General features: G+C 35.8%; 1 protein-coding gene across 2 annotated transcripts in view; it reads left to right on the plus strand.

Annotated features, from left to right (window-relative positions):
• Window positions 1–14,829, plus strand: part of LOC311443543 (transcription initiation factor TFIID subunit 4-like) — a 143,499-nt gene that overhangs the window by 97,666 nt on the left and 31,004 nt on the right. For both annotated transcript variants that reach the window (XM_084533808.1, XM_084533807.1), the window contains exon 14: window positions 234–356. In XM_084533808.1, coding sequence (XP_084389934.1) covers window positions 234–356 — 123 coding nt within the window. The remainder of the gene's footprint in view (window positions 1–233; window positions 357–14,829) is intronic.

Consider the following 14,829-nt stretch of genomic DNA (forward strand, 5'->3'; position numbering starts at 1 on the left):
AGAATGGAGATACATGGAAGTAGAAATTCTGTGAGAAGTCAAGAGAACTTCTGTAACTTTATTACTCTACTACAAAGCTGCATGTTTGAGCTACTAAAGTAGTATTTCTAGGACTATGACAGCACTGTTGGTGATTGCTCATGTCGTGACTTTCAGCTTGGGCTTCCAAGTGTGGGAGTAGCTCTGGTATGATGACAGAATACAGTCTAAACATATTTTTCTCCCTCTAATAGATGCAGCAACAAGAACTTGCACAAATGAGGCAGAGGGATGCCAATTTAACTGCGTTGGCGGCTATCGGTCCCCGGAAGAAACGGAAGCTTGATTCACCTGGACTGCTCACCATAGGAGGAGAGGTATGTGTTTATCCACAGAATAAGAGAATTAGTTATTTCAAAAGCCAGTAGGAATAACTGTTTTTCAAAAGTTAGTAGGACTAACTAGAGATGCAGCATACTGATATTTTCAGTGAACTGTGTAACTTGGAAAAGGAGATATAAATTACTGAATTAGAATAACCATGAGCACATTTTGTCTTATTAGCCAGTTAAAATGACGTCTTTTCTTAGTTGTATTTTCAAATGTTATCTGTCAACAGGTATATAAAGAATATTTTAGAAGAAAAGCTAAACCTGAAGTATGTAGGTCTCTCTCTAAAAATGCTCAGTGTCTTTTTACTAGTTTTCTTCTCTCTATAGTCTAACAGAAAATAGGAAAAAGAGTAAGGCATGAAAAATATCTGGGAAAACATAACTGTAGTCTTGCTTACAATTTGAACTGAGATCTTATATTAATACTAGTAACTGTGGTTTTGTGGCAAATGTGTCAAAACGTTTTACAGAATGGCTCTGCAACTGTAAAGACAAGTTTGTAGTCATGCTTAATTGTATGTAATTTTAACAAGAATACTGTGCTCTAGAAATAGGATCAGATTTATTAGCAGGTCTCCCCTGTCATTTTAGAGGGAGAAATAGTTACACTGCACAATGCAATGCAAAGTCCTCAAAAGCAGGATATACGTTAGCCAAGGTGGAGAACTGTAATAATGTGGTTGTGTTACATTGGATAACTCTTAGAGAATACTGCGTTGTATGGTACGTACATAGTTGGGCTTCTTTTGTTTCTCCTAAATATGCCTACACAATAGGAGCCAAAGTAATTCTCCCTATTATATGTCTGTTCTGAGGAAAATGCAAACATTTTGTTTTGAATAACTGACTAACGGTTTTGGCTCAGACATTTGACTGTCTAAATGCCAGGCATTTCCAAAGGCCTTTTTGTTTCCCATTTTGGATAGCTTTTATCAGAGTTCTCTCCCTCTTTTCATGTGCTAAAATTAGTGCTAAGGAATTAGCTGAGCTAGGAATAGAAGTGAATCTTGTTTATGTTCTGAAGTTGACCTATGACTTCAGATATGTAGGAGATATTCCTGTTTTCTGGTTAAGTTTGTATTTCAGACTAAGAGAGCTTCTTGTGTTTTGTGTTGTCCTGTTACATTGTCTTCCTTTTGATCTCCTACCTGGTTTTCCATTCTGTAAAGAATTATGTTCTCTTTATAATGCACCTGTAAGAAATCCTGCAACAATAGGGCAAGAGAAACTTTTATTAGAAGCTCAGTTGGTTAGAGATAGCATTAACTTTCACAAAAGATTTATTAAAAAAAAAAAAAAAGCCTACCGATAATACATGGATTTGTTCAGTATTTAACAAATATGAATTTCCCACTTGTCTATACTTGACAGGAAAAATATTTTCCTAAGTATCAGAACTTAATTTTTATTGTCTATTGCCCTGGTTTTAAAAAACAATCATTTTAAAGCTTTTATTCTATGATGAACCAAACTGTGGTCATCTTTGGTGAAATATTTTATTCATTTATATATATATATTTATAAATGAATGGTTTTATGGTGAACAGCTTCTGTTTCTCTCTACTTACTCTTCTGGTGCACAGCTTCAAGGCAAGATAAAGGTCTGTGGCAAATTCCAAAGGCCATCAGAGATTCTTTTGCTTCCTTCTGTTGGTCCCCTAGCCCAAATTTAATTGAACTCGTTTGTTATTCAATTGGCAAATTATCCTTGAAGCTTCTTCTAATACATGGATTTCCTGGAGTCATGAATTCTGTGGATCTTCTGCCAGTTCAGACTGAATTGCTCCCTTCCCTCTTCTCCTAGTTTCTAACCATGCTGGCCAACTCACACTGGTGTCTGGCTGCAAGCTGATTTCACAGACTTGGAGACTATATCTAGATTATTCCGTGTCTTTTCTGGGGTTAGAATTTAAAGCATTGTAGAAGCTGTATCATGCAAGTTGGCTGCTAGAACACATAGACACACATGCATGCACGTGCTCCCTTTCTGTTAATCTGAGCTACTCATTAGGGCTGTGATGCAGAAATGAACAACAAAAACTCCTCAAAAAATTTCAGTCCAAAAGGTACTGGAAAATTGTGCCTGATTTCTCTTCTTTGGACTTCTGAAGCTTTACACATGGCATAGAAAGCTATTGTAAGACTGTGTTGTGTCTTACCTGTTCTTTTATCCCAATTTCCACCTTGAGATGTCTGACTTCCATAGTAGTCTGTGACCCTCTGATTACCTTCTCAAAGCAATTTCTAAGCTTCTGAAGTCCTGCTGGTTATAATCTCTGTTAGCAAGGTCCAACTTGGCAAGAGGTTTCTTGGCCTCCCCCTCTCCTTTTTTTTTTTTTTTTTTTGTCTAAAGCTCTCCAGTTCATGTCAATCAAGTTGCTGGTCTCCTCATTAATGTCTTTTGACATATGCACCTGTTTTTGTTGCAGCTAGAACACTGCACATGTGCTGATCCAAAGAGATGCCATTTACAAATCACCCCACCCCTCCATATTTCAGACGTTGCATTTTTTCCTTTACTGAACTAACTCCTGTTTAATATTTTGCTTAGTCACATTGGACATTTTTTCAATGAGAAGTACTGGATTTCAATCCAGCTTCTTGGTTCAACAGAAATACTAGCTTACAATTTCTCTTTGGAAATTTGATCTTTTTAATAATACCCTTTTGATCTGAGCAGGAGGTCAAATTAGGGAGTAGTAATGATTATTTTGCTTAAGAGAAAAAGATGATGGAAAAGCTTGGTGTTTCTGAGATCAAGAACTCTTTGTTGTAAACACAGAAATGATTTTTATACAGCTTTTATAAATGTGAAAAAAATGTGCTCATAATTGCAAGTATTTTTCTACCAGCACTTTGTTAAAGAGTTTTCTTGGAACTTGTTCTCTATCATACACTTGGACAATTTTGGAGCTCATTTGGACTATTTTCCATCTTTTTCAGGCCATAGCTATTTTTTATGTGTATTTTTTTATTTTTTCTAATGGCAGGATTAGTTTAAATTATCCAGACCAGGCCCACGAGTTACCTCTTCTGTGCTAGTACAGCTGTTGTTTTTTTTTTTTTGGACTAGCTTTACTTGGGGAGATGGAACACTATCAGTATTGGGGTGAGGTTATTTTTTCATTAAATGCGTTCTTTGATGAAGCCATATGAAAGATTGCTTTCCAAAACATGGGAAAAAATATTTTATAGAAAAGTGGATGAGGAAGGGTGAAGTGTTCTCAAATAGCACTGCCACCAGATATGTAACTAGTTTCAGACTGTGATTACACAGTAGCCTGAGCTAATATGACTGTGATCTCTCTCCCAGTCCCTAGTAGTGCGTTCCTACCAGTTCCCATTCATTGGTTCTGGCTCTTGATCTGTGCTAAACCATTTCCATTTGATAAATCGGCAGAAAGCTAACCTAACAACAACAAAAAGGGAATAGTTTCTGCTTAGCTTGCAGAAGTAGTTTGGCCTAGAGCCCAGTGAGCACTGGAAAAGGAAAGTACAACAAGGCAGAGGCAGCTAACTTGAGATCGCTTGCTCCTCCTTTGCTTACTTTTTGCTACCTTTCTTTCTAAAGTCTTGTACTTTAGGTAGTCTGCTAGAATCAGCTTCCTCCCTAGCAAGCAGCAGTTCCATCAGTAGTTCAGCCTGCTTATTATTATAATGCAGTTTAAATCAAGAGTGAAAGAGAAGGAGAAATGAGATACCTTTGGAAGACTTCAGCTCCTCTGTATTGCAGAGTATAAAATATTGCATTTGCAGAATCTTATACTTTTATTTAATGATACCAGGCAAAATTATCGGAAAATATCTTTAGATGTTACTGCTTTTTGCAATTTAATGCAGGGTTGTCAGATTAAGTATCTAACATTCCTAAAACATGTTAGGCATTTAGGAGTGGTCCTGCCCAATTTTTGTTTGCTGTGTGGGTCCTTTTAGTGTTTGTGATGGTATGGAGCAGTGGAAGGCAAAGGTAGGGCAGGGGATGACATATGCAGGAGAGGGAGGATAGCAACTGTTGAAGTTCTTCAGTTAGTATCCTTTAAGCACCTCCATTGTCAGAGTAAAAACAATACATTTTGAGACATGTTTATTTACCTTTTGGATTTTGAATCTGTTCAGCTTAATTTTGGAAGCTTTTTTCTTGAATTGTAAGGCTTTTAATAATTAGCATTAAAATTTGTTTTAATTTCTGAAATAGATAGTTTGATGTAATTGTAAGAGTTAAAGCTTTAAGAACAGAATTAACCATCACAAGGCTTGTAGCTTTACAAGTTAAATATTTGAGTAGTGCTAAGGTGGCATTAATGCAAAATTTCCATATTTCAGAGTCCCTCATATTTGTCTATAGAATGAAAATGTGGAGGTTAAATGCAAGTATTTTTATTTATTGATTTGTTTAAAAATAATACTAATAACGTAATTTGGCTTTTCATTAAGATCTATGGCTAGGATCCCAAAATACATAAATATAAAGTATATGTTTGAAATATCTGAGGGTATAATTTGTTTAAATATCAAGTGAAAGCCCTCTCCTGGTACTTGCTGGCACAGATGGTTTTTGAATACTGAGCTTCCAAAGGCAGCTTCAGGGCTAGTTCAGTGAATCACCGCTTACTGAAGACAGTCATTTTAGGGAAAGAAAAAACCCTCTCTCTCACAGAGTGGAAGAGCAGAGCAGTCATCTTAAGAATATTCAGCAAAGTTTCCCAGAAATCCATCTTCCAAAAATTTGCAGGACCATTTGTTGGACTCTCAAGGGAGAGTTGGCAATTTGTTTCTTTTCACAACCAGTGTATATTTGATCCATTATAACAGGGAAGAGAATGTTCTTGCAGACCTGGAATATCCCCAAACAACTACAGTTAAAACAGTGATATTTTGTGTATAGAAAAGCTAAGTTGTAAAGGACGTTAGTGGTTGAAAATATACTTCAGATTCATTCAGTAGCCAACGTGGCTTCTAAACTGATCATGAAATCTATTTCTGGCACAAGGCACCACATTTTTTCTTATTAAATTCATCTTTACAATGGTATAATTTAAGCATTTTAAAGCCATTTTCATGTTAAGGTTTTGTATAAAATGTGTTTAAGATTCTGGTTTAAGACTTGGAAATCTCTGTCATACCGAGACTTCAAAATGCAGATAGAGATGTTACTTAATATTCCCCTCTCTCCGATCTTTACGCTACTAGTAGTTGAAAAGAAGGATGAATTCATGTCTATTTGGAAGGCACTCGGATACTATCACAAACTTTGAAAAAATACTTTTGACTCCAGTCTCTTTTTAGTCATCCAGGACTGAATGTGATTAATTTGTTTGCACGTTACAACTGGCATTCTCACTTCATGCATGAGTTATCCATAGTCATTTCAGCAGCCCCCGCAATTATTCCTCAAAACCACTTCTAATTTCTTTTTTTGTCCAAAAGAATTCTGTTTATTAGGTATTTTTCTTTTTGAAATGGTTCGTGCATGATAAACAAGTAGGACAGAGCTGTCTCTTGGAAAACACTGCGTTGTTTCCTTCCTTTCTTACCCTTTTGAACAAAAAGAGGTATGTGGTCTGTCCTACACAAGTCTTTATTGCAGAACGGTTGTACAGTGGGTTCTCTCCGAAGTGTCTACTCAATATTGTGTAGGTACAGAAGTTCATAAATCAGCCAATATAACTTTGAGGCATAGCTGCTTGTGACAGATCTGAAAGAGAACCATTTTATAGTCTTTTATTTGGGGGAAAAACACCAATCGTTGGGATTGCTGTGCTCTGAGCAAATCTTTGGGCTATTCCCTCACCTTTTTGGAACTAAGGTAATTTTATGGCATCCACTTTCAAAGGTCTTTGGAATGACTTGTTCTACAACTCAAGTCTCAGCTTGGTCTTCATAGCTATATAGTTGTTTCTTGAAAAATTGCCTTTTAAGTGGTCAAGATATGTTTAGAAAGCAATTGAATCTAAAGATTCTTTACACTGGTTAAATTTGAGCTATATGAAAGCAGATGCAAAAGGTGTTACGGTCTGTTGTGAGTGTTTATGGTCCAAGAAGTTAAAGCTCCCTTCTCATGCTTTTAAGCCTGTGGACTAAAAGTGTAAGAGGAGAAATTTTTATGATTTATTATCTCATTGTCCTTTTAAGCACTCTTTACTCCATGCATCACTGACATGATAGAATGCAGTGGTTATCTAAGTCCTGTTTTGGTGCAGGATGTCACTCCTGCAGACAGTTGTGATTTCCCTTTTAGGTATCCCAAAACTATCAGTTAAATATATGGGTTTGAATTTTCAGGTAGACAGAAATAAATTAAGGAGTCTGTCCTTATCACTTATGTTATGGAATTACATGCATACTATGGAATTATATGCATACCTCCTTAAGAATCTTTGAAAATCCTAAGGTCAGTTCAGCTATTGTAGCTTGTTCTGCTTATCGTTTTCAAAAATCAAAATGTATAAATATTAAAGTCATTCATAATAAATGTATTAATATGTATTTGAAAACCAAAGTCCTTTGAAAGACTTTACAGATGTTTTCCTAACTAATAATTGTACCTATTTTTCTCATTCTTAAATAAGTAAGTTTTCAATTTAAATATAAGTTGCCCCAATGATGAATTACTGTATTTCAGATGTAATTTCAAATTGTGTTTTAGTCTATTGGGAATATTAATGTGAAAAATAATTGTAAACATTAATTTAACACATTTCAGATTCAGCAATAAAAAGTAGAAAGACCTTAAATAGGATGGGCTGTGCCAAGTTTACATTGTTGATGAATAATTCTAATTTGGAGTCAATGTATAGAACTACATTTCTGTGCCTGTTGCAAACAGGCAGAAATACAGACAGTGAGTCAGGAGGCAGTAGAACAATTTTGCATGGATCTCAGTTGACAGGAGGAAAAAAAGTCACTCGGCGATGCAAGAAAATAGAAAGTGGCTCTGTGCCAGCAAAAACATTCTTTTTTACTAGTAGAACAGGTTTGCATACTGTAAGTATTCCTTTGATCTGTGGAACACAAAATATTCTGACAGAGGTTCAGTGATATTAATCATTATTCCTTATTGGCCAAGACAAATTTGATTTTTACTTTATTTGGAGATGGAAAGGGTAGTTGATCCCATCTGCGTGATGTTGATCTAACACACCGAAGGAGACCATTAGAGCATTTCTTTCTGGGCTTTTCAAAGGTTTCTTACTGAAGCCTTACATAGGGTTTTGTCTTTTAATTACAATCCTCCTCCTTGGCTTAAAAAAAGGAGGGGGGAGGACAACATTGCATGTTAAAAAGGAAAATAATTTTATCAGTGTAGTAATATTAAATACAATCTTTATATTAATGGATACTTTAGAAATACTGTCAGCGTGTGCAGCTTATTATGGGAAATGAGACCTTGGCAAAATGACTTTTGAGTAGTTAATAGTTCATCCATTGTTTGTCAGTGCCTATAGAGGTCTGTTGCTGTTACCTGTGGAAGAGAATTCTTTTTCTTCCTGCAAAAGGCAGCTACCTTGAGTATTTGTGGGGACAGAGTATGTGAGTGTTGTTGCTTTTTTAGGATGTTAGTTTGGTTTAGGAGTTGAGTTATTTATGTTTATTGTATTTTCAATCGTCTTCTCCATTCAGTATCTGAATACCAAGGAGAGAAATGCTAAAGTACATTTTGTGGCCTCTGCTTTTCTGACACTTGCAAGTCTAGAATTTTGCTTTCTTCTGGCTAAGTAAAATTGTTAAGTCTAAGAGAAAGACAGTCTGAAAGGGCCTGGCTGAGGGTTTGTCAAAATTGACTGGAGTCTCTCTGTTGACTTGAGAAGGTAAGGCCCAAGGTGCAATGGCCTTTTTAGATGTCACTGAAACCAGTTCTTATAACCTGAGCAGAAAGCTTCCATGCTATAAATTTTCAATATCTGCATGGTAAGATTTGGTATCTTACAGTAACAGAGTTTCCTTTCTAACTCACCCTCCTTCAAAAGAGTCAGGTGAATCATCAGTTTTATTTCCTTCTCCCTTCCATCCCATTTAATGCCAGATAAATTCTGTGTGTGTTTTTTTTTTCTTTTTAGCTAAAAAAAAATTCCATTTACTGCAGCTGAGGTTCTGAAAAAGCCAAAAGAAGTTTATTAGGATGCCCATTCGTGGACTTTTCCAGTCTGATTCTTTACAGGAAGTCAAGTCATACACTGGTTCTACAAAGAGCGACAGTTTAGGGTATCAGTATTTAACATTTTAGTTTCCTCTGAACCTTTAGGCAAACAGGCTTGAACTTCCAGGGAATCCTGTTACTAGCTTCTGAGATAAACAGGTTATGCAGAAGTACTGAGCATAATTTTTATGTCACCCAATATAAATTGTAGAACGAACCCATTGTCTGAGCCCTGCTTCCAAACACGAATATCTAAAGTCTGCTTCAGTTCCTTCTGGAGTATTTCAGAGATCATCTCCTCACAGGGATAATGTGGTCTATCTGAGAGTCTCTTTTACGTTTCATAATAGAAGACATAGTAAAAACAGTTTGGAATAATCAGAGAAGCTTCTCTTTGAAAAAGTAGTTACCTGTACAAGCTTTGTAAACTCTTGAAGGAACTCCTGAAGTGGATGTGGCCACCATTGCACACTATGCGTCACGTGCAACAGGATTCCGTTGATAAGGAGTCTTCCTGATTTTTTTTTTTAAAGGGGGGTGTAGGGGGAATCTGATAGATAAACCTTTCATTCACAACTTGTTGTCTTATCATGTATAGTAAAAATGATCCTTTCATCTTAAGTAACTCTATTAAAAAAAAAAAAAAAAAAAAAAAAAAGCTGCATGTATGAAAGGGAAGGAAGACAGGCCTTTCATGGTTTCCTTTTACCACATACAAGTCTTCCAAGATTGCACGGTAAGATTTAATGGTTTCTTTATCAGTTTGGGAATATTTCATGTATGCATAGTATTTCTGTGCATTTGTGCCCAAATTTTACAGTCAGGTCCCTACTACAGGTTTTGTAAGCGATGTCATTGTGAAATGACATAATGTAAGCTGTTTGTGGTACAAGCAAATTTATTATGATGAATTTGCTGTTTAATGAATGTGATGTGTTGTTAGACCCTATAACCTGATGTGTACTGTAGGAATATTTTGATCAAACATTTATTTAATTTGCAAATTAGTGTGCACACCACTTCTACCTGTTGACTAGTCTGTTACCATCCACTTCTTCTTTTAGAATTTGGCTTTCTAAAATTAGTCAGTGATAACATTGAAAAATTGAAATATCTCTGGCTCAAATATTTAAACTTCAAGATGAAAGTGACCTTTGCTAAAAACTCCTCAAGTTTACATGGCTTGCACATCCTTTCTTTGTAAGAGAGAGAGCCAAATGGGTCCTGTCTGGCTACATTCACAAGAAGTTAAGCATCTGAGCTCCAAACCTGCAAGGACATGTGCACATGCTTAACTTTAAGCACAGTGGTTGGTTTGTTTGAAGTTAGTAACATGCCTCATGTAGAACATTAATTACTTGCAATAAGCTTTTGTTGGATCGCTGTGTATGTCAGTGTTCCTGTCAATCCTTTTGTGCTTCCTACTGCATGAACTGAGGTTCTGCTCATCTAGGAAGGATTCTGATTTAAAAAATGCTTTACTGCTGTTTTCTTTCCATGGTAAAAACAGGGTTTTGTTTTGGGAAACAGGCATACTGCTTGCTTTTGGAAAGCATGCATTATTTGACCACCAAAGTCTATGGGACTCAGGGTGTATTACGTGCAGGTTTAGGAGGTTTCCCAATGTGTCTTTAGTATTACAGGCTGTATGTTGCTTTCAAAGAATTAATATCGTAAAAATATCTGACAGTGGGATCTTCGTCTTGGTGTTCCTTTTGTTACATAGTCTGTTCTAGTGAGTGACTAGGAAAAAAGGGGTTTTTGTTTTTGTTTTGCCTGGAGTCAAACAGGAGCATGCTGGTTAAAGGGATTCTGTGGGGGAGTTGGACTGGAGAGGGCCTGAGGGAACTCGGAGAGACATCTACCACCAGCAGCTTGTCTGTGCTAGCTAATTATAGCTAGGGTACTGTTTACTTTAGTGGTATACTCCTTATTTATTAGTTACTTAGTTACTGCTTGCCTTCAAGTTACAGGCTTGCAGCCAGTTGCTGCAGGGGAGGTGCAATAGGAAGGGAAGGGCATCATGCAGCACTGCAAATCACAGCTCTCTGACCTTGGCATATTTTTAAACTGTTTCTTCTTTTTCTCTCTCTCTTTTTTTTTTTTTTTTTTTTTATTTTAGTAGAGACAATGGGAGAGAGAGTCAAAGAGAAAAGTAGGCAAGTTTAAAAATGGAAACAACTTAAAGATTTTTTTACAGTCTGGAGGGACTGTGATGATAAAATTATTGCATTTCCATGACTTATCAAGCTGTTTTGGTTTTGTTTTTTTCCTTTACCTCCTGCTTTCAGAGCAAAACCCCACTTTTTGGTTGATGTGAAGTTCCACTGATTTGAATAAAAACATTATTTTTTTATACCTTTTTTTAACTGGTACCACTCTGTGGGAATCTGACGTTAGTTTCACTTGGGACTCTTACTAACACAGTTAAGGTAGTTTCATTTGCCTTACTAACTAGTTAAGGTAGTTTCTTATCAGTGATTTTCCAAGCAGGAGCGAATCAACACATACACATTTAACGTTTTTGCACACACATTTTTAGCTAACTAAAACTAAGTTAACCTATAATAAAGACTGTGTATGGAAACCGTAGGTCATTTAAGGATCCAAGTCCTCTTGGTTGTTGAAACACTTGGAAGATATTACCCTAATTCACCACCTTTTTTGTCGTGAGCTTTGAGCAGAACCTGTGGATTAACTATGTGAAGGAGATAGTGCAGTAAACTCATTTATAGTGCTGGTTTTATTGTTGCTTTTGTTGTCCTGTTTGTAGTAATTTGGGTATAATAACTATGTCAGCAATCAAAAGTACAGAGAACGGTAGCATTGTTTGGGGAGACATGGGATTTTCTGCAATTCTGAGAAGCAGAAGGTATCATAAATAGTGATTTCTGTGCTTTAGCAGCATGGAGATAGCATTGGCCCATGCTGCAATTATCAATAGAAGAGATTTCTCCAGTCTTTTTGAGCATGACAGTCTCTTGCAAAGCTGGGAGAAGAACAAAAGCTGAACCTCTGTATGATGGGCCAATTCCTGAACAATTCAGAGGAAGCTCTGTTAGGAGAATAAGCATACTGTAAGATCCATGAAAAAGGTAAAGTTTCTATCTCCAAAGGAGAAGGTAGGGAATAAAAGGAGCACAACAGGTTAAACAGCCTTGGCCAAAGAAGTGAGTACCCCTAGGCAGACCAGCATCTCTAATCAGTGGTAGTGGTACTAGCTCTGAGGGGAGGGAAATTCAGGCTGGTGCTCTCATGTAACATTAAAAAGGACAAGCAGTCTGTCAGGGGAAACAGTCATTGGCGTGGGATTTCTTCTCTTGATCAAAAAGACAGCAGCACTGCAGCCTGCTTTATCTATAAGGGAGGTGTCAGCAGAGGGCATTTTTTTCCCAGGCCATATCACTGGCCTATGATGTGGTTTTCCCAAGCCATAAAAGAAGTCACCTCCATTTTGCTCTTCAGCAAGGTTTTGTTCATCCCTCTTTTTTTTCTGTTTTCATTTGTTTTCAATTTCCTGCTAGTAAAATCAATGTTTTTAAGAAACATCTTACAAAGTGGAAGGGGAGCTAAATCTGATGGACCTGAAAAATATACCTGATACTTATCTCCAAAGCTAAAATTCATTCTGTCATCTCTATTAGTTACTCTTTATGAATAACAACAACAACAAAATTACTTCAAGAAGTACTTTGAATCTGAATCTACAATTATTTAATTCTTAGTGTTGTGAAATGTTAATTCAGTTGATGAGCTTGCTTGTAATGGGACCTGATCTGTGGGTTTTCTTGGATAAAGGAAAGAAGAATTACAGAGGGTGATCTGATTCCATGCCAGATTGTTTTCACATTTGAGCATTTGTCTGTGTCCAAATCACTTAACGAATAATACCTTATCTTAGCAAACTCTTCTGGTAATGTAACGTGTGGAAAATTCTTAATGAAGCTCCAAGTAAAACATCCAGAGTAAAGTAATAGGCTAGAGTCAACTCTATTTATATTGACTCTGTCTCTATGTGGTCAAATGTATGTTCTGTGTATGTTCTGCATTTCAGTTTGGCATCTGGTCAGTTTGCAGTAATTAATGAAAATTAGGAAGTGGTAATGAGCATTTTAATGCTGTTTTGGTTGACATTCTCTATATGTGTTAGGAAGATGACAACATTTGAAGTGTCTTTAGAAATCTAATCCTAGATCTGGATCTAGTTTGTGGCTCGTTAGTTGGTCTTACAGTATTTGTTTTAACTATAGTAACTAGTAATCGGTTTGGCATATTGGGGTTCCCTTTCTACAGTATCATATATAAATAATAATAATAAAAAAATGTGATTGATAATCCAACTTGTTTTACCTATTTTGAGTACTAGGTCCTGGTTGGTCTGAAGTCAGATACAATTTTTACCAGCTCTAAAGAGACACTAGGTTCTCTGGACTTCAGAATAATTTCAAGAGGTTACATATTGTATTTTAAATCATTTATCGTAATGGTGATCAAAAGCAATTACTTTTTAATATCATTATCTATATTTCTGCCCTTATTATATAAGTACTACATACTTGTGCAAAAAGTTTATTAAATTGTACTAAATGAGCGGGTGGGAGAAAGCAAAATCTTAAAAATACTTCTCCAACTACAAATTCTACAAAATTATATTTTTGCTTTTCTTATTTAAGTGATGAATTTAATTACAGTCTTCTAATTTCAACATAATTCTTTAACAAGGTGGTATCTGAGTTATTTCATTTGACTGTATATTTGGAGTCCTTGATCTTGAATTTAAACATGTGGTCATTTAAACCTTAACAAAAATTACAGACTTTTAAAGGTTTTTGGTGACACATTTCTATCTAATCAGTTGGTATAGTGAATAGCTCTTTTTTGAAGTATTAAGATTTGTATTGCAATTTCTGATACAGTTTTCTTTCAGGAAAAAAAAAAAAAAAGAAAAAAAAAAGAAAAAAAAAGAAAAGCAACTCCCTGATAGCTTTTTCTATCCTCTGTGTTCTCTCTCTCTCAAGACAAAGCTACCTGACTTATGTCTGGTTAGAATGAGCATCACGTAAAACAGACAAATCAAGCTGTGTCAGATTAATCCTCCTTAAGCGGCTTACACTCCAGTCGCATAGAACGACACCATAACATGGAGAACTTGTTCAGAATTGACACCAAACTAGAGATTGCATATCAAAGAAAATGCTTTACCTACCTATTCTGAAGTCTACCCTTTAGTGTGAATTGTTCTTCTAGATCTGATAATAGAACACTTCTGGCTGACTGTACCATATCATCTTGACATTTGGAATACAGATATATGAGAAGCATGTCATGTTAACAGAACACTACAACAGTCATACTTTGTCTCAATTGATGGGGGAATTGCAGCGTACAGAGTAATTCATGTTGACAGTAAGAACTTGCAGATAGGCAGCCTAAAATGGTGAAGTCATTATAGAAATTTATTTAACTGGTTGAATGGCTATAGCAGATTGGTTGAGCCAGCCAAATCAAAGAGAATCTGAAGGAAGTATCTCCTCTACTGCAATTTTTAAGATTAATTTATGTATCTTCAGAATAGATATATTCTTATTGGCAAATACTTGTGCTAATATCAATGTTAATAGTTATCAATTAAATATCACGCACATCTTTTCATATCTATTGTTTGGACATTTAGGTATTTTTTCATGGTTAAATTTTGATAAATAATGTTGAAAAGAAGGCAACTATATAAATGAAAATAAGCCCATTGAATTTTTATTTCTATTTCATTCTCCTATAGAAGAATGTTTTAGCAATTTGATTAATAATAGTTTTAAGTCTTGTTTTAATTAGTTCACAAAATGTTTTCCAATTGCTTGTTACTTTGTGTTATTAAAACTCTTCTTGGTGATAAAATCAGATCCTTTTCCACAGAAATTGAATAAAGATGAGATTTTAGATGGGGAGTTGGCTTAAGTGTTTAAACAATAGTATTCAGGAAAGACTATATATTTTTTTTATTTTGCAAGCTGCTACTGTACTTTTCCCATTTGTGCCCTAAGATTCTTTTGATGTGTATTAGCTGCAGCAATATTTTACCTAGTTAAAAGATGGATGTGGCAACCTGTGTCCATAACTAATGCAATGACATTCCTAGGTGGAGAACAGGGGATGGTATTTTGTCACTGCATTGTGTTTACAGCTAGAGCCAGCAGCTCTTGTTCCCAAAATGTGATGGTCTAAACTGTCTTCCTGCAGTTTTTGGTCATACAGGACAATGGTGGCTTACAGTAAGAGAGGAAAGCCTGTTCACCTGGCAGTATTTTTAATGCTTAATTATTT

This window comes from Aythya ferina (assembly GCF_964211825.1).
Source record: "Aythya ferina genome assembly, chromosome: 12".
In the NCBI taxonomy this organism is placed as follows: domain Eukaryota; kingdom Metazoa; phylum Chordata; class Aves; order Anseriformes; family Anatidae; genus Aythya; species Aythya ferina.